We start from the raw sequence: 24,169 nt of genomic DNA on the forward strand, positions 1-24,169 counted from the left end.
AGAGGGGAAGAAGGCAGGATATCATGAGTGACACTCATCTTTATCAATATTTAGAAATACTTCAATGCATACAGATGTGTTATAAAAAGTTACAATGATAAGTTCTAGAGTGTTTGAAGCTGCATATATTACTGCACAGGATAATGCTCTTTAATTTTAAATAAAGAGAAAAAAAAACCTAAATAAATAATGGAAAACCCCCATCAGGTATGCCCTCTTTCAAAGAAGTTCATACTAGAAGGCCTATGTGGGTGCCTCCTGAGCAAGACTGCTCTCACAAGTGTTTTCTGGGCTCCTTACTTTTTCCTTACTTGCCTTAGTCAAAGTTCAGATTTGTGATAGCCATATGGTATAAGAATCTGATGGATGATGGATCTTGCCCTCAGCTGCAGTGGGATTATCAGGCAACTGCTCTAGTGGTTTGTATGCTGATAATGAAGTCAGGATAACAATCTGAAATGATCAAGTGAAGTGACAAAAAGCCACTTCAAACAGTTTTATTTTGGGTCTTTTAACCTATGTGTTACACTGAAAGGCTGAGGTCTGGCAACACACTCTGGCATGGCATTAGTACTTTCCTTGCACTTTGTTTTGAAATGTCCATGTTGGCAACTCTTCTCAGATATTTGCCTTACACCATAGACGTGCATCCTCCATTTCCCACAGTACAGTGTCACCCCTGCTGTGAAGCAAGCACAGCAGTGACCATCACTGAGACTCAGCACTTTGCTGGTTGTGGCTTGCTCCCCTCTCTGTCACCTTTCCACAGTGGATGAAGTGATTTCAGGCTTCTGAAGCAACACAGTCAATCCTTCTCGGATGAAACTCTTTTTGCTATGTGGCAGAAATGTAAACATATACTGCAATTCTTCTCGCAAGAACGAAATTTGCGTAGTTCATTCTTGCACATCGTTCTCAAACTGGGATGAATTCAATTCCAAACAAACACTCTGAAAACGCAGACTTTAAAAATCATTTTCTGGCACTCGTTTATTCACAGTGTCCAGTTCCTCCACGGACACCCATCACCGTCCCCTCTCCCCATACCTCTTCTACCTGCCCACCTTGGGCCTCCTGGGCTAGCACTGACGGGCGGAGGTGGCGCTGGGCGGCCAAGGCATCGCAGCCCCTCGTGCCCCTGCCCGAGCCGCCCGGGGGCCGCACAGCCGTGAGCAGAGGATTTGTAAGGGGCAAAGAAGAGCGGAGGGAGCGCCGCTCGACATCCAAGTCACGCCCTGATGTCCTCTTTTTTCTTCTTTTTTTTTTTTTTTTTCCTAAGGAGTGGGCGTGAGGGAATTAGCGCCGAGCGAGCCGCGAAGCAGCAGCAGTGGCTGCATCTGGGGAGCCGCGTGCGTGAGGCAGCGACGGCAGACGCGATTACTTCAGAATTTATTTAAGGACTGGTGAAAACCACTGCAGCGGCTTCCAGGGGAAGTCCCCGCGCCGAGGAGCACGCCGAGCTCAGCAGCGCCCGTAGCCGCTCCCTCCTGCCTCTGCCTCGCCCGCTGCCGCCCTCCCACCCCGGCCCTGCCGCACTCCCGGGCCCCGGACCCGGACACAGGGCGCTTGCCCGCGACTGGTGTTTCCCAATCCGTGATATTAATTACACGCCTGGACTATTCGGATTATGATTCAGGTTTTAGCCATGCTTTGTCATGGTCGGATTACAGCAGATGATACGTTTTATGACACTATACGATTAGATGAGATGTAGTGGCATTCGCCTGAGCTCTTTAAATTACAGAATACAGTAGTGTAGAGCTCTCATGCCCCTTTCGATACAGTCACCCCGAGAGATCAGTGCAGCGGCGGGGGACGGCATTCCCGTCTCCTGGCGGGGCTGGCAGCGGTGCTTGGCTGCGCGGGCTCTGCCCCAGGAGCGGAGCCGCCCGAGACGCGCAGCTGGGGCCGCGCGCCTGCCATGGGAGACCCGCCAGGGCTCTCCCGGATCCAACTGCCACGGCTCCTGCTCCGTGCCTCTGGGAGCGGGCTCTGAATGGTGTCAGCCAGGCAGCGATGTGCCAGCCCGCCAGCGATGAGCCGTGGGCAGAGGATTTATTTCTGTAAAGCAGAAAACCGAGTTTGCTTTTTGATCATGCAGGCAATCGTGCGTGCGTGTGGACTTCAGTCACGCGGAGAGACATAATTAGCCTGGGAGGTATCGAAGAACAAAAGAAGCCTGATACCGCTTAGTTAAGTTTAACAAAAGATAAGAAATAAAAGGAAGATGCTTTCACCCTGGCCCCTCCCCCCTGTGATCGCTCGCCTCCAGCTGCAAAGATGCTGTTGCTCGAAAGGGGTTGCTGGAGCTTTAAGAGCCGCTCCCCCCTCTCCTGCTCCCGACAATGGTCTGAGCCAAGCTCTGCTTCCCAAAGCAAAATTTGTAATATGCCATTTTTCCCATGGATGCTTCTCCTCTTCGCTGCTGACGAAGTGACCGAAGAAAATGTTGAGATGCCAAGCAGCCAGTCTTGACGGAGGACGGGTGCGGGCGCTTGGGGTTCCTCGGAGCAACGCCTGTGTCACCATTGCTGGGAAGATGGTCCAGGAGTGCTCGGCTGTGTGAGTCCCCGCTCGAAGCCGGTGGAGACTGCGGTTGTTATTGATCAAGTGAAATAGCAGACGCCGAAATAAAAGACACTAGGTACTGAACCTTCTATTTCTGAGTTATACATTCCCTCCCTAGCCCCTACACCCTCCGGGAGATGAGATGCAAATGCAAAATCTTGCTGTCTGCCTCTTGCTGTAGTACTTGTGTGGTATTTAAATGCATTTCTGTAATGGGAGTTGGGAGTTGTGGAATTTCAGACTAAAAAACATGAAGCCAACTTCTTTTTTTTTTGTGTTGTGGTTAAGGGAGATAGGGGATCAGAGGGATGACATAAAGAACAAATAGTTGGCATGAGTCCTTCTAAGGTACTGTGTTGACCACTCCTCCTGTGTGGAAGGAGTGCGGGATGTTTCTGTTAAAGGTGATATCATAGTTTAGTGGAGACTGGCAGGTAAGGAGTTAACTAGGAGGAGGAATATGCATGTAATGCAACTCAGACAATAGGAAGGATTTTCCTTATGGAATTACACTCTGTTGCCTAAGAGCGATCCTGCTGAGGACATCTGAAGAGACATAATTGCAGTAAGATCTGGTTTTATCAACCACTATATTTATTTAATGATTTGGAAAAAAATAGCTTGTAAATGCAAAATATTCAGAATGGTCCAATGAAATGAGTTTTCAAGCTGATGTCACTGTGAACAGGCTAGAATGTATGGTAGTTAGATTTCTAATTCTTTTTCCTGCAGCAAAATTACAAGTAACTTGAAATGAGTCCTCAACCATGATATACAAATCAAACATCAGAGGAAACAGAAAACAAGCTCTTAAAGTCCGTTATGGATAGAAAGGTGAGGGACTAAAATTAGATTCACATCTAAGGTGGTGGCCTTCAAGGTGAGCAAAATGAATGCTTATCAAGAGCCTTTGTCAGGCCCAAGCCAAGTATCTTTTTGTCTTATTCCTAGAGCTTCCCAAGTGAAAGAAGTCCAGCTGGTAAATTATTCCCGGACTAAATGAGATTGCAGAGGTGTTTGTTACAACATTCACTAAAAAAAGATAAATAATTCCAAGACTCTTGGAAAATCTAGATAACAGAAGATAGGGTGGGGTCCAGTGAGAAGAAGGATGACAACTTTTTCATTTTCCACCTTTGTAGCTCTATAGGTTTTGTTCCACAAAAATTTCAAGCTGTTTTAGAGAAAGTCAGTGTGGAGGACACACTTCGATACCTGGTCCATATATGATTATCAGTATAATCAGGGGAAAGTTAATATAAGAAAATTACTATCAATTTAGTTGGTAGTGGAGTAGCTCCTGAAAAGGAGCTTTATATAACTCTCAGCCAAGGGTGGCCATATCCTGTGCTGTTTGTTGGAATTTTTGTCCATTCACTTGTCTGGATGTTTAAGCTGAGCTGCAGAATTCCTAACTCTTGATGGAGACGTAATGCAGCTAAGGCTATATATTTGCTGTGACATTTTTGCATACAGCCTGAAAAATCTTAATGCTGTAACAGTGAACCACATTCATTCCCCCTTTTGTAGAACAGATCACTTTAAATAGTCACTGGTTTTTGTCAGCTAAATGATGTCTGTTTAGAGGGGAAACCAGTTCATGATTTTTGGTAATGTTGTAGGCAATGATCATATAACATCCAGCATGCTCCCTGGTGTCGCATAACACCCATTTGGGATTTTTATACCTCTCTTTGGAGTTAGTAAAATGTCAGGAGGTTGATGGTTTGTCTATGTTAGTCACTTTTCCAACCATCTATACTGATCCAAACCATTGAAGTCCATGATGGAATTTCATGAATTTAAGCATTTTTTGGATTAGGCTCCATGCAAATGGTTGGAGAAAACACTGAACTAGGAACCAATCAATCTGTAATAGAATTTGTAGTAGATGGTGTAATAGATACACAATGGACAAGGAAGGCAATGTGTTTGGAGAATTTCAGTGTATTGCTTTGTAGGCTGTCATTGTGTGTGGCTGTGACACCTAAGGACTCAGGTCCAAAACTATTATTAAAATAAGTATTTAGGTTTTGTTTCAAATTAGAAGAGTTCTAAAGTTACTACATTGCCTAAAAGTATATTTCTAGGGGGCATGTATGTGCTACAGGCATTTCAGGGGAAGTAGGAATTTGTCAGTATCTTCTTCCCCCTCCAGAACCTCTCTGAGGGTTTGGGATAGTTGTAAGGTGCTACACAAGTTCACTATATGTTGTGGTCCTTGCAAGTTTTGGGCACTGTGTGCACCCTGAGCAAGGGAATTGTACTGTCTGCTCTGTGGCTTATGATGAATCTAAGAAACAGTGTTTGTTAACAGTAAAATGATGGTGACTTAATGCATATTTCATTGAGGGACTGCTTCACTTACATTCAGAATATGGGGTAAAGTGATAAATTTTGTACTGCAGAAGTACTAAGTTCAGTATCAATGGAGCTTTCTTTTTTCTATTTAAAAAAAAAGAAACATATTTTAAGTGTCTTATTTTTGTTGACTAAGATCAGTCAAGCATAGATTTAGTTAAGTTTTATTACTACCGGGCAAGTCAACCTTTTTCTGTCAAGGAACACAAAACTTCCCTTTTATTCCTTTGAATAAAGAGGTACATAGTGCACGTTCAGCTACTAAGCTGAAGCATATGTCACCCTGTTAAGCCTTTTCTCTCTTTGCAGCCCTGGCTGCATGGGAAGTATTGCACCGAATAATGTACATGAGAGTTTATTCAGTTATCATGGACTTACATGGTCTTGAAAATATGAGACAGAGGTGTTTAATCCACCACATGCAGTTCTTAACATCCAGTGAAAGAAATTCCAGCTTCCTTGAGGCTCGTTCTTGGATGCCTGTGTTCCATTCAAGACATCTTCAGGTTGGATTAGATGATCTCCAGAGGTCTCTTTCAACCTGAACTATTTTGTGATATCCTGACAGAGTGAAGTGGCTGTCCACTCAGTAGTGGGTTGCTGTTACTGTAGTTGTCTGGACTGTTCCTCACTTACTCCTGAGGACCAGGACTGTCAATTAAAGTCTTAATTGTCTGTTCCCCCTCCACTTCCTCCCACAACTCCTTTTCTGCAGTTTTCTGGGGGAAAAAGCCTGCAGCTCTCCTCTGGAGGCACAAAGAGCTGCGTGGCTTGCCAGGTGCATGGTTGGGCACCACTGGTGTAATCAAGTAGGATTTGAGGTATCAAGTTAGAAAACCAAGTTGGATTCCTGAAATACTCCTCTTTCATCTTTTCCTCCTTCTTTCATGTGGCTGGAGTCTTGGTAAAGGAATCCTTAAAAAATACTTCAGTGGGAATTTACTCAGTCTCTGCACAGCTGCCTCATGATGTCTGTGTACAGATGTGAGTTTACTCAATTCAACATCATGTATCTTTCTTTTGAAAAGAACCAAACTCTATGTTTCGTGGTTCTTGGATTTGTTTGGTGATTGATTTGTTTGACTGATTGATTAATTATTTTTTGAGAGAATGAATGTGAGATGTTAAGAAAGCTTACCCCCACACTCCTCTCAATGAGAATATGATGTATTCATGTTTTTATTTATCCTCTAATGGCGTAGTCAGAAAACCTCCTAAATATACCAAGCACCTCATGCCTGTATGTATACAGGAAACATTGACTTGATAACATATACCTTGAATAGGAACAACTTAAATGTTGGAATTTTGGGGAAAAACATTTATTTTCATTTACTGTTTCTTCCTTTTAGATTCTAGAAGGAGCATATACCACTTAACTAAAGTCATACTGTGTTCTCTTGCCAAGTTAGGCTTCAGCAGCTTTTCAATTTTTATTCTAAAAATATTTTTTCATTATTTACTTTACTGTAGCTCACTGCCTAAGTGCAAAAACATAAAGCATTAAAATATGTCTTCAAACCTTTCTTTGGTTTAAGTAATTTGAATGGTAGGTAAAGACAATATAAATGAGACCATAAAAGCTGAGTTACAAGACTTTTCAAACTTTTAAATTTAAAATGCTCTGAGATGGGGCATTTTATAATCCAATATAATATTTTCATCTATTTTTTGTGTATATTTTCTTTCAAAGAGTAATTGCATACATTTCCAAAAATAAGCACAGACTTTTGGTTAAATTTGGATGTCTGAAGAGTATGTGTTCGTTTCCCATCCTCATATGGTTATGTTTACAGATTTCTCTGATTCTCTGGTTTGTGGTTTCTTTGGGGCTGTTTTGGTTTTGTGGTTTTGTGATTTTGTTTGGTTGGTTTTTTTTGGGGGGGTGGGGTTTTTTTTGTGTGTGAGTTTTATGTCTCTGTTTGTGTTTTTTTTTTTTTTTCTGGGGGAGATTGGTTTTTTATGTCAGAGATTAGGACATTTAGTTTAAAAAATGATATCTGAAAATGTGCCCATATAATGTCAAATATAACTGAGGTTTATTTTTTAATTTTAAATGTCTTTACTTTTCGTCAAAGACTTTCAAGCATGTGGAGACCCAAATTCTCCACAAGGCAAGCCATCTTAATAAAATAAATGTGGTTGCTTTTTTGGTTTTGTTTTTTGTTTGTTTGTCTGATGTTTTGTGGGTTTTTTTTGTATGAATGCAATGAGATGAGCCACAATGTGGAGGGTTCTTCCTTTGCTTTATTTCAAAGTTTTCTTCAGCTTTATTTAAGTGTATATTAAATTTCAGAATCTCTGTGGTAAATGAGTGAATTCTTTGAACTTAAATCTCTCACCAGTCGCACAGAATTATTCAGTGTGGAAGGGACTTTTGGAAGTCATCTGTGTCAACCCCTTGCCCAGTGCTGGACCATCTGCAAAATAAGATGAGTTTGCTCACTGCAGGTGAGCATATTCAGTGCTCACTGTACATTTCTGAAATTTAAGGCAAATATTATGCACTCCATTTTTGCTTATATTTTGTCACATCACCTAAAATTTATGAGAAATTACTTTGCACTTTAGAATTGTGGCAATGCAATTCAAGGTTTCTGTTGTAAACTTCAGAGAAGGGATTCTAAAACTTCATGTACGTTGTTCGTTGTCTTTGTTCATCCTTCCTTTTCTGTTACTGTCAGCTCTGAATTCTTTTTTTTACTGATAGGACTCATCAAAGAAATATAACTGTATAATTGCCTTGTAGTGGTTGTTAGGAATGTATTGCTTAGTGAAAGGAATACTACTTTGGATAACAAATATATGAACATAGAAGCTGGCATGTGCAGGCCAAGTGGAGAGATTAAAATTGTACACAGAATTTAGGCGTCTGATTTTCAGTGTGCACATGGAGTTGAATGAGGAACCAACATCCTATTATACTGTATAAAACCAATTCAGAAGAGTAGAGGGCTAAGAAACTTCATCCTGAACTTTAATATTTTGGGGCTGGTTTTGGGCATATGATTATATGCAGTCAATCATATGACAGGGGAGCAGGATCTCAAACAATTGGCTGATAAACACAATTAGAAAACATGGAATATCCAGATGTCAGTTTATGACTGTTTGGTCTATACAGAAGTTATGGTTTAAAAAATCAAGTTGTATGAGCCTAACCAGTTTTTGGAGCAGTAAGAATGGAAGATAAAAAGGGAAGCTTAATGATGGTCCATTATTTATCCTGTTCAGTTCCGTTCTCAGTAGAATTGATATCTTCATGATTTAGTAAGAACCATGTACTTGAGACAAATACCTGCCACGTATGCATGGATCTGCTATTCCTGAACTGTTCATATACCAGTAAATCCAGGGTGCATCTGACCCGTGTATATGAAATTTGATTCATGCATATATAGTGAAATGTATTTGAGTTTTTTCAAAAGTTCTGCAAATTCACAGATCAGCCATAAAAGTGTGTGTGTGGCATGGTAGTTCTAAAGTGTAATAGAAGTGGGCCTGTCAATAGCCTTATTCTGAGCCTTTAAGAACTGCAGCGCTGCATGTGGCTCTGTCTCCCCTATAAATACAACTGAAAAAGGCACACAGTTTTCACAGAAAGAATGACTAATTCCAGTTAATTTAGTACTAGAGAGATCATTTTCAGTGTTTTATGATTGAAATCCTTTCTGTATAAAATATACTTTAGCTTAACACAGGTTTATGGTCTGTGATTAGCGGGAGAAGTGTAGGTAGTTACAGTGATTCCTTCTAATTTCATTGTATGAAATATTTCAGTTGATTACATTATGAAACCAGAGTAAAATTTGGTAGGGTTTTGGCAGGTTTTAATCACCAAATTTTGGTTAAAATTCAGATTACATATAAGGAAATCAGAAATGTCCCTCTTCCCCCACTGGAAATTTAAAAATATGACTCAAATCTCTCAGGGAGAGTATCACCACATTAGCAATCAGATCTAACTGATCATAGCAATAATATTTTTATTTTATGTTTCAGTGTTAATCCTTCATTTGTTTTTGTCTGCATGTGTTGGCTTGGTCCACTATGTGCTTTTGGTGTGTGCAAACTAAATTTCTTTCAGCTATAATGACATTGGAAGCTTACTCTTAAATCTCATTGAAGGGGCAAGGGGGTGAAACCAGGCTCTCCAGAGATGAGCCTAGGGGTGGTAAGTCAGAGTTAGGGGTGAAATCAGCAGCCCAGCTGAAGGGCATGTACACCAATGCACACATTATGGGTAACAAACAGGAGGAGCTGGAAGCCATCATACAGCAGGAAAGCTATGACATAGTTGCTATCAGAGAAACGTGGTGGGATGACTCCCATGACTGGAATGCTTTAATGGATGGCTACATGCTCTTCAAAAGAGACAGGCAAGGTAGAAGAGGTGGAGGAGTGGCTGTGTATCTTAGGGAGTCTCTTGACTCTATAGAACTTGAGGTTAGTGATGATAAGTTTGAGTGCCTTTGGGTAAAAATCAGGGGGAAGGTCAACATCCCAGTGGGAGTCTGGTATAGACCACCCAACCAGAATGATGAAGTGGATGAGTTATTCTATAAACAGCTGGCAGATGTTTCAAGATCACCAGTCCTTGGGAGACTTTAGCCTGCCAGATGTCTGCAGGGAACTCAACACAGTGGACAAGAGGCAGTCCTCCTCCCTCCAGTGAGGAGGTTCTTGGAGTGCATGGAGAGTAGCTTCTTGTCGCAGCTGGTGAATGAGTGTACTGGAGGTGAGGCCCTGCTAGACCTGCTGTTTACAAACAGAGAAGGGCTGGAGGGAGATATGATGGTTGGAGGCCATCTGTGGTAAAGTGACCATAAAATGATAGAGTTTCCAATACTCAGTGAAACAAGGAGGGCCATCAATAAAACCTCTATCCTGGACTTCCAAGGGGGGAGACTTCATTGATTCAGGATGCTGATTCAGAGAGTACCTCGGGAAACAGCCCTTAAAAACAAAGGGGTCTAGGAAGGATTGACATACTTCAAGAAAGAAATCCTGAAGGTGTAGGAGCAAGCTGTCCTTATGTGCCAAAAGATGAACCGGCAGGGAAGACGACTGGCCTGGACAGACAGGGAGCTTTTGCAGAAACTCAGGGAAAAAAAGAAGTAAAAAGGGGCAGGCAACTCAAGTGTTTAAGGATGTTGTTAGGTCATGCAGAGGGGAAATTAGAAAGGTGGAAGCTCAATTAAAACTTAATCTGACCACTTCTGTAAGGGATAATAAAAAGTGTTTTCAAAAATACTTTTATAGCAAAAGGAAGGGCAAGGAAAACATTCATTCTTAATTGGATGGGGGGGGGAGGATAATCCCCAAAGATGAGGAAAAGGCTGAGGTACTTAACACCTTTTTTGCCTCAGTTTTCAACAATAAGGTGGCTTGTCCTGAGGACAACTGGCCTCCCAAGCTGGTAGATAGAGACCGGTTGCTAAATAGATCCCCTGTAATCTAGGAGGAAGCAGTTAGTGACCTGCGGAGCCACTTAGATGCTCACAAGTCTATGGGACTGGATAGGATCCATCCTAGTCTGATGAGGGAGCTGGCGGAAGAGCTCACCAAGCCGCTTTCCATCATTTATCATCAATCCTAGCTCACCGAGGATGTACCAGCTGACTGGAAGTTGGCCAATGTGACACCCATAAGAAGGGCCAGAAGGAGGATCCAAGGAACTACAGGCCTGTCAGCCTGACCTCGGTGCCTGGCAAGGTTATGGAAAAGATCATCTTGAGTGCCACCACATGGCACCCACATCACGGATGGGGGATCAGGCCCAACCAGTGTAGATTTAGGAAGAGCAGGTCCTGTCTGACCAACTTGATCTCCTTTTATGATCAGGTGACCCTCCTGGTGGATGAGGGGAAGGCTGTGGATGTAGTCTACCTGGACTTCAGCAAAGACTTTGACACCCTTTCCCATAACATACTTCTGGAAAGGCTGGCAGCCCACAGCTTGGACAGGCACACTCAGTTAAGAACTGGCTGGAGGGCCAGGCCCAGAGAGTGGTGGTGAACGGTGCCACATCCAGTTGGCGGCTGGTCACTTGTGGTGTCCCCTGGATCAGTGTTGGGCACACTTCTGCTTAATATCTTTACTGATGATTTGGTTGAGGGGATCAAATCTACCATTAGGAGATTTGCAGATGACACCAAGTTGGGGGGGAGTGTTGATCTGCTGGAGGGTGGGAGAGCTCTTCAAAGGGACCTGGACAGACTAGAGAGATGGTCTGATTCCAAAGGGATGAGGTTCAACAAGGCCAAGTGCCAGGTCCTGCACTTTGGCCACAACAACCCCATACAGCACTACAGGTTGGGGACAGAGTGGCTGGAGAGCAGCCAGGCAGAAAGGGACCTGGGGGTTCTGATTGACAGGAAGCTGAACGTGAGCCAGCAGTGTGCCCAGGTAGGCAGGAAGGCCAATGGCATCCTGGCCTGGATCAGGAACAGTGTGGCCAGCAGGACCAAGGCAGTGATTCTGCCCCTGTAGTCAGCACTGTTGAGGCCACACCTTGAGTACTGTGTCCAGTTCTGGGCCTCTCAGTTTAGGAAGGGCACTGAGGTGCTGGAGCATGTCCAAAGAAGAGCAACAAGGCTGGTGAAGGGACTGGAGCACAAGTCCTGTGAGGAGCAGCTGAGGGTACTGTGGCTATTTAGCCTGGAGAAGAAGAGGCTCAGTGGAGACCTTATTACTCTCTACAACTTCCTGAAAAGAGGTCGTAGCCAAGTGGGTATTGGTCTTTTCTCCAAGTAATTGGCAATAGGACAAGAGGACACACTCTTAAGCGGCACCAGGGGAGGTTTAGATTGGACATTAGCAAGAAATTCTTCACAGAAAGGGTGATTGGGTGTTGGAGTGGGCTGCCCCAGGAGGTGCTGGAGTCACTGTCCCTGGAGGTGTTTAAGGAAAGATTGGATGTGGCACTTGGTGCCATGGTCTAGTTGACAAGGTGGTGTTAGGTTACAGGTTGGACTTGGTTATTTCAGAGGTCTTTACCAACCTAGCAGATTCTGTGATTCTATGTGATTCTGTTATCTCCTGAACCACATCATCCTGTGGTTAGCCAAGGATTGATTAATACATGTCCATACCATCAGAAGGCTCAGGAAACTTCAAGAACTTTTGTAACTCCCTGACATAATTCACTTCCTATATAAGGATTCAAATACATATGTGCCCTCCTATCTCGTACTACTAAACTGTGATTGGTCTGTTTACTGACACTCTTCCTCTGTTTCTGCTGAACTTCTTTCTCTGCTTTACCTGCCCCTAGCTTTTGTTGCAGCCCCTCTTGATAAACCTCCCTTTTCCCTTTTTTTAATTAATTTAAGAATTCAAATGTGATCAGTATTTTGATTTCTTCCTGCTATCAGGGAGGAAATTCATAAAGGGTGCAGTAAGGTCCTGGTGAAGTGGCTCTATTCTTCAACATGTGCTGAAAGTCTTTCCTGGGAACAGTGTTAGATGATGGTTGTCTCGGGGCATTGAAAGCATCCCATCTGCTGGCAGGTTCATTCATGGCTAGGCTTCGCAAATGAAGATTTGGGAAGGACTCTACCCACACTTGCTACAAGTGTGCTGGTGGCTAAAAAGGCCAATGCAAGATAGACAAGTCCGGTTGCAAAAGGCACAGCAGAAAGACTCCTTAGGTGGTATCGACAAGACACGGTTCTTTCTACATTGTGTTTTCTCCTCTAGAGTGATCCTGAGTGCGTTCTCAAAAGAAGCAGCAGCGTTGAAGATAGTGTGTCTCCAAGCCTCCTGATTGGAGGCCAAAGCAGACCTGTGATGATGATCAATATGGCCAAGACTGAGATGTTGTTTCAGGGAGTCCTTGTATCTCCTCTTCGGGGCTCCTCTCTTGCGACAGCCAGTGGCAAGTTCACCATAGAGCACAATCTTAGGGAGGCGGTGGTCCTTCATCCTGGAGACGTGTCCTGCCCAACGCAGCTGTGTTGTCAGCAACATGGCCTCAATACTCGCAGCTGCTGCCTGTTCTAGAACAGATGTATTAGTCACATAGTCTGACCAGTGGATACTTAGGATTGTATAGGAGGCAGCATTAATGGAAGTGTTCTAAGAGTCGCAGGTGGTGGCAGTAGATGACCCATGATTCGGACCCATATAAAAGAGTAGACAGTACAATAAAAAAATAGACAGTACAATTGCTGGCAGGTGTAAGAATGATAAGTGCCAAATAAAGTTTAAAAAAAAGAAAAAACAAAAAAGACAAAAAAAAGAATATTTTTCTAAAGGCAAGAAAACACAAATCATAGTAAATTAGAACAGCATGGCATACTATATCTTTCATGAAGAGCTATAAGAAATTTTTCTTTGGAAGCCCCACAACAAGCCTGCAGTTATTTGAAATTCTGTTCCTTTTTCCTGTCTTGTTGACTCAGGAGCACTCTGAAAAGCCAGGTCCCCTTCAAAGTTATTAGGGGTCCTCATTGCCTCCCACAAGAAAACTGTGTGAGGACATGACCCAGGACTCCCATTTCTCCTGCTCCTCCCTGTTCAAGATTCAAAGCATCCCTTTCTGTTACACCCTTCCAGCATTTTTGATCTGGCTCAGGTCAGCATCTACTTTTTCGTATTTCTCTCCACTCTCAAAGTGAGGGAAGGGAGAGGATGCATGTGGTTCCAATGGAATAATGGCATTGATCTCCGAACTTCCAGAAAGCAATGTACGTCAACTGTCTTGACTGCAAGGACTGCAGTACCTTTTAAAGATTCTCCTGAGGTTGTGAGCTGGGGGAGAAAACTTCCAAAGAGCAACTGCCTACATCAGGAACTGCCTGCCCATTCCCTGCCTTCTCTGCTGTTTTAGTCATAGCCCAAATTTGTTACTTGTGCTGTGTCAGGGTAATGCAGCCCAGGCATTCAAAATAGTGGTAATGGTGCCATGACCATCAACTCATAGATTCCATTGCTACCCTACAACCGCTTACATATATGGCTTCTCACATCCCCACAATGATTATAAGAGGAGAATTTCTGTCTATTTGAATGCAAGGTGCTGAGGTAGCAGCAGCTGTCTGCACAAGATGTTTCCCTACCTGTTCCCACAAGCTCACCAGCATGCATGCAAAATTGCACCACTCTGGCTCTGCCACAGCCTGTGCATACGCTGTGCCACTCACACCATAAGCCTCACCTGCATGTGCAGGACGCTGGAAGTAATTTCATCTTGAATGATGAAAGTTCATTGATGAGAATCCCCTGGGACAAGAAGCACAGCCCATGAGATGCTGACAACTGTGAGTAGGAAAAGTTCAGGGACAATCTAAATTGTTTACTTTGGTCTTGAAGAATGGGCATGCATAGACCTTGGTCTCCGGCCACCTGCTGCATACTGAAAAGTTGTGATTAAAATGAACAAGTGGCAGATGGCCTTGGAATTTTTTAATTATCCCTTTTCTCTCCTTGAACTTGACCATCCCAAACTGGTTAGCCACAGGTGGGAGCTGAGAGGAGATGCTGCACAAGGTGATGGCCCCTTGCTGAGTGAAATATGCTTCCATAAGGCTACGAGAGGTACGTGGAGGCAAGGCAGTGGCTCCCTCTGCTGGCAGCGCTGCATCTCAAGAGACCTGTAGACAGCGGGCAAAGCAGTTAACAGCAAGGTCTCCCAATGATTCCCAAAGCTTCTTCCCATACATGAATGGAGATTTTGAGATTTACATAAGAAACGTTATAATTGAAGCGTGGGACCAGGTGATATTGTTTGCTCTGCTCAGGACAGATTTAAGAAACAAACAACAGTGATTCTGTTCCTGATAATTCAATTTGCACAAGATATCACAGGGATGTAATTAGCAGAGAATTTCTAGTTCTTGACCTCTTACTGAACAAGCTCACTGGAGAATAATTTCTCCTAAGGGTGGGAATAACTAGATAGAAAAATAGATTAATCTGGTGTTAAGGCAGCATGATACGGGATCAATGGTTAGCCTGAGCTGTACTGTAGAATTGCCTAGAGGATGACAAAATCTGGCAATTAGTGGCAGATATTGACATCAATACCAACAACTCAACAATGAAATTAAGTAAGAGAAGGGAGAAAATCAACAATAAAGGAGACTACAATTGCAGAGGAAGTATTTTCTGTCATTTTAAGAGAGTATTATTTGCAAAACTGTTAATTTAAATGTTCTGTTAATGTCCATCTCCTTCCAGTCAGTCTTCTCTCAGTTTAGGAAGCACATTCAAAGTCTTTGCTGTTTGGAATTAGTCACTGTCTATCGACCATCTGATTAACATTGAGCACAAATTTGAAAGAGGGAACAATGCAATAATCTATTAACTATGTCCATGCGACAGAGTTAATTCCTCTAACAAAATCTCCTCAAATGTTTTCTGTACTAAAGAGCTTTTCCTTGATTTGTTTTCTTTTTAAAGAAATGATGTGTGAAGTGATGCCAACGATAAATGAGGACACCCCGATGAGTCAACGGGGGTCCCAAAGCAGTGGCTCGGACTCGGATTCTCATTTTGAGCAGCTGATGGTGAATATGCTGGATGAAAGGGACCGCCTCCTTGATACTCTTCGGGAGACACAGGAAAGCTTGTCACTTGCACAGCAACGCCTACAGGATGTCATCTATGACAGAGACTCCCTCCAGCGACAGCTGAACTCAGCGCTGCCTCAGGTACGTAGTTGATAAAGATGTTTTTTGTTTAGGTTTGGCGATTTTTTTACTTAATACCACTTACTTTAACCCTAATCAGGATTTGTTCCTTGAGGCCTAAATTTTGCTCCCATTGATGTTGGCTGCAGAACTCCTGCTGATTAAATAGTATGTGATTTGACTTCTGTGGGACCTGTCTTCAAAGTTAAGAGTAGGAGTAAAGCAGTTGACTTCAAGGAGAGCAAGATGAAGGCCTGTAGCTACTGGTTCTTTTGGCTGTTGCTCTAGCATTTACTACAGGTGAGAGAACATTTAAATCAAAGATCTAATGGTGGGAACAAAAAAAAAAAGAGGATATTTTCTAGATACTATTCTGGTTAAGAGTTTCTAAAACCAAATAAAACCAACTTATGTAGGTTAAATAAGGTTCTACACAAAACCACAAAAACAACTATCTTAATATTTAAATTCAATTATTTTTAAATAATTATATAAATTTCATTATCTAAGGTTATCTTGGTCTTTCTTAGGATCTTCAAAATTAATTACTTCAGTTAAAATATTAATCTGATATATATTTCAATATTATATATCAGTAGAATTATTTGTTTAATATACTAGAATTAAAAGCAAAGAAACATCTTACTTCAGTCTGTATATGTGGCCAGAGGTATGAAACATATCATGTTTCAAAATGCAGTTTTTCTCCATGTTGTTATCTTTGCATCTCTCACTATAACTCACTAGAGAAAGTGACTGTAGCCTTACCTGCCTGGTTCAAGTTCTATACATGTTAAGGCAGTGGTTAGGGTGGAATGAAGACAGTGTATAGTTGGAATAAAGAGGTGGTAAGGATGAATGAAATGAGCGAGAAAATTTTTAAAGATAGAAAAGAAAGAAGGCATCCACTGGAGCAGGGAACAGCAGCAGTTGCTCAAGGGCTAACCCCCGTAGGTTATTGGAATATCTTGGGATAGGACTGAATAAGAGAGAGAGACTGTAATCATTTGAAGAATAGCATTAGCATTGACTTGAGCATTAGCTCCAGACAATAGGAGTGACTACAGTTGGCTTGGGACAAACAAAAAGGAGTAGCAATGATCTTGATATACAGTAAAACCAAGGGGTTTTTTAAGTTTTTCTCTAATTTGTGGGCAGCTGAGCTTCTTTTCTACTGGTGTTTCTCCATATAAGAGTGTAAAAGAATAAGTGAAAGACAGCATAAATCCTTTATTCAAGGATTTATTGCTAGAAATCTGAAGAAAAGAGGGCTTTCTGCATCTGTGTAATATTAAATAGTAAGTTTGAGTTATTAGGTAATGCTGTTACAACTGCAGCTCTTAATTCTGTAGCCAATTACTGTAGATGCCTATAATTTTTTATACCGGTCTGTACTGCAACAGAACAATGTGCAGTTAACTATATCTTTCAAATCTGAGTTACAGAAATACAGCTGTCTTCCTAAATGCTGTAATTGAAATAAATTTTATTTCCATTAGATTAACAGTCTTAACTTTATGAACATCTATGTTTAACTGAATAGCTGTGTTTAAGGCAGGAGGAAAAAAGTGAGCAGGCGATTACAGATCAGCTGAACTAAATGTAGTAATAGAAAAGACTTTAAAACTTATTTTTGGGAAAAACTAATAATATGTCAGAAAGTTAACTTAAAAATATGACTAGGGTTTATCAAAATTGTCTTTATACAGAGTAACTCAACATGACTCTTTGGTACCAGATTTGTTAGGTTAGGGAACGAAGGTATCCCTAAAACAGGTATCTTTTGAAGCCCCATTTGAATTACTAATAGATGCGAAGTATGTAAGAGAAATCAATATAGTAATTAGTAAGGTAATAAAAGAGAGAGAGGAAAACTTTTCACTTACAGTCGACTGACAGGATGGAAGGAGGCTAGTAGTAGTAGCTAATTAAGATTGTGTTTTGAGATCAGTTTTTGTTAATCTGATCACAATGAGAAATAGCATGCTAGCAGAAATTTTGGACAACGCAAAATTGAGTTGAACAGTCAGCTAAGGGAATGAGTATGAGACAGAAGTAACAGGTGGGATGATATTGCACGGTACAAAGATGAGGGCCTTATATATATATATATATGTATGTATAACAGTTAATAACAAAAATTTATGTTCTGATCTTTAGATAGCAGTAGTAAAGAGGGAAAATATATGTTACACAATGGTTTTAGGTAGCCAATGGGGGCTGGGTGTAAAAAAGGCAAATATAATTGTGAAATGTATTACATAAGATATTGCTATTAGAATTAGGTGAGTATTAATGCAGTTAAATTAAGGGATGGTTTGAACCTTTTTTGTCGGGGTTTTAGCTCAGTAGTGATTGAGAACCAACCTCAAATTGGAAGAGCTTCAGAAAAAGACTGCTAGAGGAAAGAGACAGTAACATATTCTTCTTGAAAAGAATGGTTAAGTTTTCTTACTTCTATGAAAAACTTAGTTGAGAGAGACTATGTGTGATTTCATAAATTTTCTTGGAAAGACGGAAAGATGGAATGACCAAGTAAAGATGAAAGAAATGTTTTAAGCCAAAAATAGTGTTTATGAAAGAATAAATTATTATAGGGTACCACTAATAAAGATATATCATTCATCAAAAGAAGGTCTTGAATTATGAAGGAACGACATCTTTTTTAAGCAAAGACAAGTGAAAACCTCAAACTGTTTTCAAGATGAAGGTGGTGTGAAAGACATTATATATTGTACTACCTTTGGTTAACCTCTGAACTTGACCCAGAACACCCCACCATGTTCTTTATTTCAGACTTCATTGTGGAGACATTCTATTTGTGTGGGAACATTCCACACAAAGAATGAAACATGAGTCTGAATACTTTCACTTAAAACTATGAGAATTATGTGATAGTACAGTTAAGCTGAGAAGTGTTCTGTGCATAATAGGTTTTCTGTTACTAAGAATCTAGCTCACAAGTGATCTTGTTTATTCTTTGCAAAGCTTCCTGTTGACAGCAGAAGCCTCTAAGGAAAGTGTATTTGAATCTGCAGTGCATGTTTCCTTACAACAGGAATTTATTGTATGTAGGTCGTGACTTTTGAGTCCAGCAAAAAAAAAATTGCTAAATACAGTACAACTCCACTGTAATGGGGAAGCATAAGATCTAAATATTTAACAGTATGTTTTTATTTTGTTGGAGTAAAATTAAGTCTTTTACTGTAGCACAAAAGAATTGTTCTACTAGAAAGGTTAGTAACTGTATTTAGAAATGGTAACTCATGTTTTGAGTGGTAGAAAGAGGAAAAGGTTCAGTTACAACTTCCTCAAGCAAATTTCACCATAATCTTCTCTGAGCTAAATTGTCTAGAAAATATCACCTATATTACTTGCCTTGTAAAAAAGCTGGAAAAATACAAAGTGTGTCATGGTAAGGCTTATAATGACTCATAAGAATCATAAGAGTTATAATAGTTATAAATGTACTCTGATAAACAATGCTGAACTAAGCTTGTTTTGTGGTTATTTTAGTGTTTCTTTTAGTCTTTAAAAAAACATTTCAAGATATGAAAATATGTTTATTTTGTTCATTAGTAATGTATTTGCTCAGTGATTTACTTAGAAATTAGTATTCACAGAATCACAGAATAGTTGAGGTTCGAAGGGGCCTCTGGAGGTCACCTTGTCCCACTCGTCTGCTCCAACAGGGTTACTAAGAACAGGCTGCCCAGGACTGTGTCCAGATGGCTTTTGAATATCTCCAAGGGTAGACTCCACAGCTTCTCTGGGCAACCTGTGCCGGTGCTCAGTCACCCTTAGAGTAAAAAGTGTTTCCTAATGTTCCAGAGGAACCCCGTGTTTCCATTTGTGCCCATTGTCTCTTGAATATTATATTATGAGAAACTTCTGATTTTACTGAGCATTTATGTTAGCAGATTTTTTTTTAAAAGGCTATAACTCTTTTGATGATCTGATCATTGGAATCTACACCTATGCTATTTCTTTTATAGAACCACTCATTCTGACTAGTAAAGCTGACTAAAAGTTAAGCTCTCAGTATTAATCACATAGAAACTCATTTTAAAAAGGGAAAATTAGGCCTTTCAGAAAGGGTAATTCATTCCGTATCATGAAATCTGGAAATGCTCTGGGTTTGTTTGGTTGAGTTTTTTCCCTTGTGACTATAGAATGTTCCTGAGTTATAGAATCCTAAAGTAGTTTGGGTTGGAAGGGACCTTAAAGATCACCTAGTTCCAACCCTCCTGCCATGGGCAGCGATGCCACTCACTAGATCAGGTTACTTAGGGCCCCATCCAACCTGACCTTGAACACTTCCAGGGATGGGGCACCCAGGACTTATCTGGGCAACATGTTACAGTGTCTCACCATCTTCATAGTGAAGAATTTATACTTGCTATCCAATCCAAACCTACCCAGTTTCAGTGTAAAGCCATTCTCCCTTGTCCTGTCACTGTATGGCCATGTAAAAAGTCCCTCTCCAGCTCTTCAGTTCCCTGGCTCTTCCTTTTTATCCTTTTTAAAAATGGGGTTATGTTTCTGCTTTTCCAGTCAGTGGGAACTTTACAAAGCTGACACGACTTTTCAAATAAGATGGATAGTGGCTTAGGCACTTCATCCACCACCTGGGGATGCATCTCATCAGGTCCCATGGATTTATGCACCCTCAGGTTTCTTAGATGTAGATAATCTTAAACCTGCTCTTCTCCTACAGTGAATGGTTCTTCATTCTCCCAGTCCCTGTTCTTGCTTTCTGCAACTTGGGTGGTGTGGCTGGAGCACAGCGCCTAGCTTGCCTGCTTAGTTTTTATTTAGATAGCTAAACTTACATGAGTTGAATTTTATTGTACATGGGTATAAAACCCTCTACCTTTAAAATGGACCTTTAAAAACTAAACCAGTCCAAATATGTTATTCTTTGGTAGAGATAATTGAATAATTTGTGCTGAGAGAGAGGGCATTGGAACTTCATTTTGTTTTTTAAAAAAATTATTTCATTATATTTATTTCCAGCAAGTTAGAGTGTATTGGCATTCCAGTGAATCTCTCTGATGATCTAAACACCTAGTTCTAGTTAAATTTAAATTCTATAAGATGTTGCAAAAATATTTTTTCTCTCTAATAATCTGTTCTTTCTAGATATAGATAGTAGAATTGTTTGGAATGTGGGACTGCAATGCTAAAAAAAGAATCCTTTGATATCCCCTGGCACCCCATAGATTTCAACTAAATTGTAGTTGTTAGCTACAATAATTCAGTAATAAAATCAGTAGTAGAAACATACTGGTAATCATTAAGGTTTTATTTCATCTAATAGGATACCACTCACTTAGAAATGCTTACTGGAGGCATGATAGAAGGAAAAATCCAAATAGGGAAATGTAATGACCTTGTTTTATTGAACCAGTTTATGTAATTTGATCAATGTTAACCTTTAATAGGACTGTGATTAGAGAATTTTGTTGATAGCCTTGCAGTTTCTTTCAATACAATGAACAATGAATGTTTTACTGGCATGGACAAGAAAGGTATAGAGGGACAACTGTAAGTCAGTAGGGCCTTATTCTGCAGTTGTATTTTCTGTTTAAATGTGTGTGCTTATAGTCCGTGGATACGAAATAGTGGAATACATATAGACACATATAATAACATAGATACAAAAATAAAATAGCCCACTAGGAAAAAATACGGAGATTTTTAAATAGTAATAATTAAAGTAGATTTTGTTCATTTAAGGTTGGACACTTGCTGAGTGATTTAAGGTATTTACTGTTTGGTGAAAATAATAGTCTGACCCACAGTATTGTTCTTAAAGCATTTCTTGTTCTTATGATGAAAATGGAATGATGGCTTTTTTCCTTGATTTATTTCTTTCTGGCTATGCTGAAGAACATGGAGTACAAATGGCATCCTGTATATTTGAATGAATAATCAGTACTTTTTTTGAAGTACTAAAAACATCCTCTTGTGTGAAGGACTTCTGTAAGTTCTCCATCTATTTTCTTTATACTGCAAAATTATGCATTTTTTCCTCACATTTACAGGGATTAATTTAAAAAGAATTCCAAGTAGTGAAATTGAGATCTATCCCACATGTCTGATGCGAAAATTCCAAATTTTCTATCTCAGAGCTCCAGTGAGAAACTCAATATTCATGTGTAAAAATTAAAGCTTAACCCAGTGTTTGTTGCTATCTCTAAATTTCTACTGTCATAGAGAATAATTGTTCAGGCTACTAAATAAAAATATCATAATTTTTAGTTGTTCTGAACCTATGCAGTTCCCACTAAAATTAGTGCAAGTAGCAAGTCTTTGTGACTGCCAAAATCAGTTTAAATTACTAAAAATGAACAGAAATATTTTTGTAAACAAATTGGAATTTTTGCCCTTAAAAGACAGACTGACTGTATTGGTGGTCTAAATAAGACAATGCTTTAGCTGGGTCCTCTATAGACTGCCCTTTTTTTTTAAAATTGTCATCATATTCCCAAGAGAGCACAATCATAGGTATAATTATACATACAAGTAATAACTTGAATTCTTTTCAAGTATGAGTTTATTTCCTTGCTGTTGTAAAGTTCCGTGTATTCAGTAGCATATTGCAAAATATTTATAAGCAGGAGATTTTCTCCTAAAAGCTTTGGACTTTGTAATTAATACTTGATGACTGAAGAAGAGTGATGCAACAATCCAGAGAAGAAAAAACTGGGATATAAGAAAAAAAGAGAGAAACATAAATATTTAGAGGAGGAGGAACATGTGGTGAATGTCTGAAGCTAGCAACAAGACTGTCTACTCCCATTTCACTCTGTATCTCCTCCATAAACATGGATATCAATTATTTTAGCTTGAACCACGTACATCAACTGCTGCATTAACTATTGATGGCTCATTATCTGAATGTTTATAAAGACATATGAATGAATATGGGATAAAAATATAATGGTGATGGTCAATAGAATAGAACACAGATGGTTATGCAAGTCCCTGTAAATGTGGCAGTTGCCATTAAATTGTAGAGACCATAGTTTTCGTAACAGCTATAGTCATTCCTCTCAGTGTTTAAGAGGCATTTGGACAATGGCCTTAATAGTATTATTTAGCTGGGTCAGCCCTGAAGTGGTCAGGCAGTTGGACTAAATGATCCTTGTAGGTCTCTTCCAACTGAACTATTCTATACAGGGGGGAAAAGCTGGAAAAAATAATTCAATTTTATAAAGCTTACCTCTGTTAGTATACTCTTTACTCATGTCCTTGAAAGTGAATGGTAGAGGCTGAGACATCATCCAAGAACATCTTGAAAACACACATTCCTTCCTTTATAATTTCTCTATTAAAAGCAAGGGAAATGCAGAATATTTGAGAATCAGAAGATTTCTAGAAATGTCTTATTCAGGCTATCTTCTGTCTTAACAAATATTTACCTATACTAATGAGTATTTTCACAAAACCATAAAATTATGTTAGGGGCATAGGGTTTTTTTCTAAAGTATGGATAATTTAGCTATCATTGAAGTCTATGGAGTTTTTCTGTTGACTCTGAAGACAATATGGTTTTTTGTATTGATGAATCTTTTATATGATCCCCAGGAATGTGAACTTTTATGGATAGAAGTTAAGGGCCAGGTAGATCAGTAACCTTATTTTATATAATATAACAGTTCTACACTCTACTCAAGAATCTCCTCCAAATCATCATTTGCTGAGTATATCTTATCCTTTATGCATAGGGTTTTTCCTAGTTAGTATCAGATTGCAGGCTTTGGTGGTTTTGTGGTTTTTTGGGGTTTTTTTTGTTTTTTTTTTTTTTATTACTGTTGATCAGCTACATTCTTTACAATGTATGTGTTCTAAAAAAATCTCAGTTACACTGTGACAATTTGTTATGACAGTGAATCATCTGTCAAAACATATAATATTAAATAAATCTTGGAGTCTTAGAGTAAGGTTCTTTGTTTTATGTTGGTTTATTTCAAATTATGAAGTAACCAAAATTACAGATTTGGTTTTTTCCCATTTTTCCCTTTTTTTTTTTAATGAGACTCTAAGCAGAAGGGAGCATAGCGGTAAATAAAGGGAAGGAATAATAAGGAAAATGTAATGCACAAGTAGATAAACCATACTCCTGTGTCAAAAGGGTAGAACTCCAGAAGAAGGGTAGAGCGAAAGTCAGTCTGCACAGGAAGTTCTAAGGCAGAGTTCAGGAAAGTAAGTAGGGAGGTTTTTCCATTTATTTCCATCAGTGACACAACTACTCCTTAAAGAGCAAGTAATTAAGGAACAAGCTGAGCAAAGGGGCAGAGAGGAACCTGATGGTGTTGGTTGTCAGCTGCCTGAATATGAGCCAGCTGTGTGCCCAGGTGACCAAGAAGGCCAATGGCATGCTGGCTTCTATCAGAAATAGTGTGGCCAACAGCACTAGGGAAGTGATTGTCCCTCTATACTCGGTACTGGTGAGGCCACATCTTGAGTGCTGTGTCGTTCTGAGCCCATCACTACAAGGACGTTGAGGTGCTGGAGCACATCCAGAAAGGAGCAACAGCTGGTGTAGGGTCTGGAGCACTAGTCTGATGAAGAGTGGCTGAGGGAGCTGGTGTTGTTTA

At 40.2% G+C, this 24,169-nt stretch overlaps 1 protein-coding gene across 14 annotated transcripts in view; it reads left to right on the plus strand.

Annotated features, from left to right (window-relative positions):
- The first annotated feature begins 2,347 nt into the window (after window positions 1–2,347).
- PPFIA2 (PTPRF interacting protein alpha 2) overlaps window positions 2,348–24,169 on the plus strand; it is a 321,066-nt gene continuing 299,244 nt past the window's right edge. For 5 of the 14 annotated variants that reach the window (XM_064655547.1, XM_064655552.1, XM_064655551.1 and 2 more), the window contains exons 1-2: window positions 2,360–2,644; window positions 15,334–15,584. In XM_064655547.1, coding sequence (XP_064511617.1) covers window positions 15,336–15,584 — 249 coding nt within the window. In that variant the 5' untranslated portion in view covers window positions 2,360–2,644; window positions 15,334–15,335. Of the gene's footprint in view, window positions 2,645–15,333; window positions 15,585–24,169 lie in introns of all 14 variants that reach the window. The other 9 variants (XM_064655549.1, XM_064655553.1, XM_064655558.1 and 6 more) reach the window with 5 other exon arrangements.

This window comes from Pseudopipra pipra, chromosome 5 (genome assembly GCF_036250125.1).
Source record: "Pseudopipra pipra isolate bDixPip1 chromosome 5, bDixPip1.hap1, whole genome shotgun sequence".
NCBI lineage: Eukaryota > Metazoa > Chordata > Aves > Passeriformes > Pipridae > Pseudopipra > Pseudopipra pipra.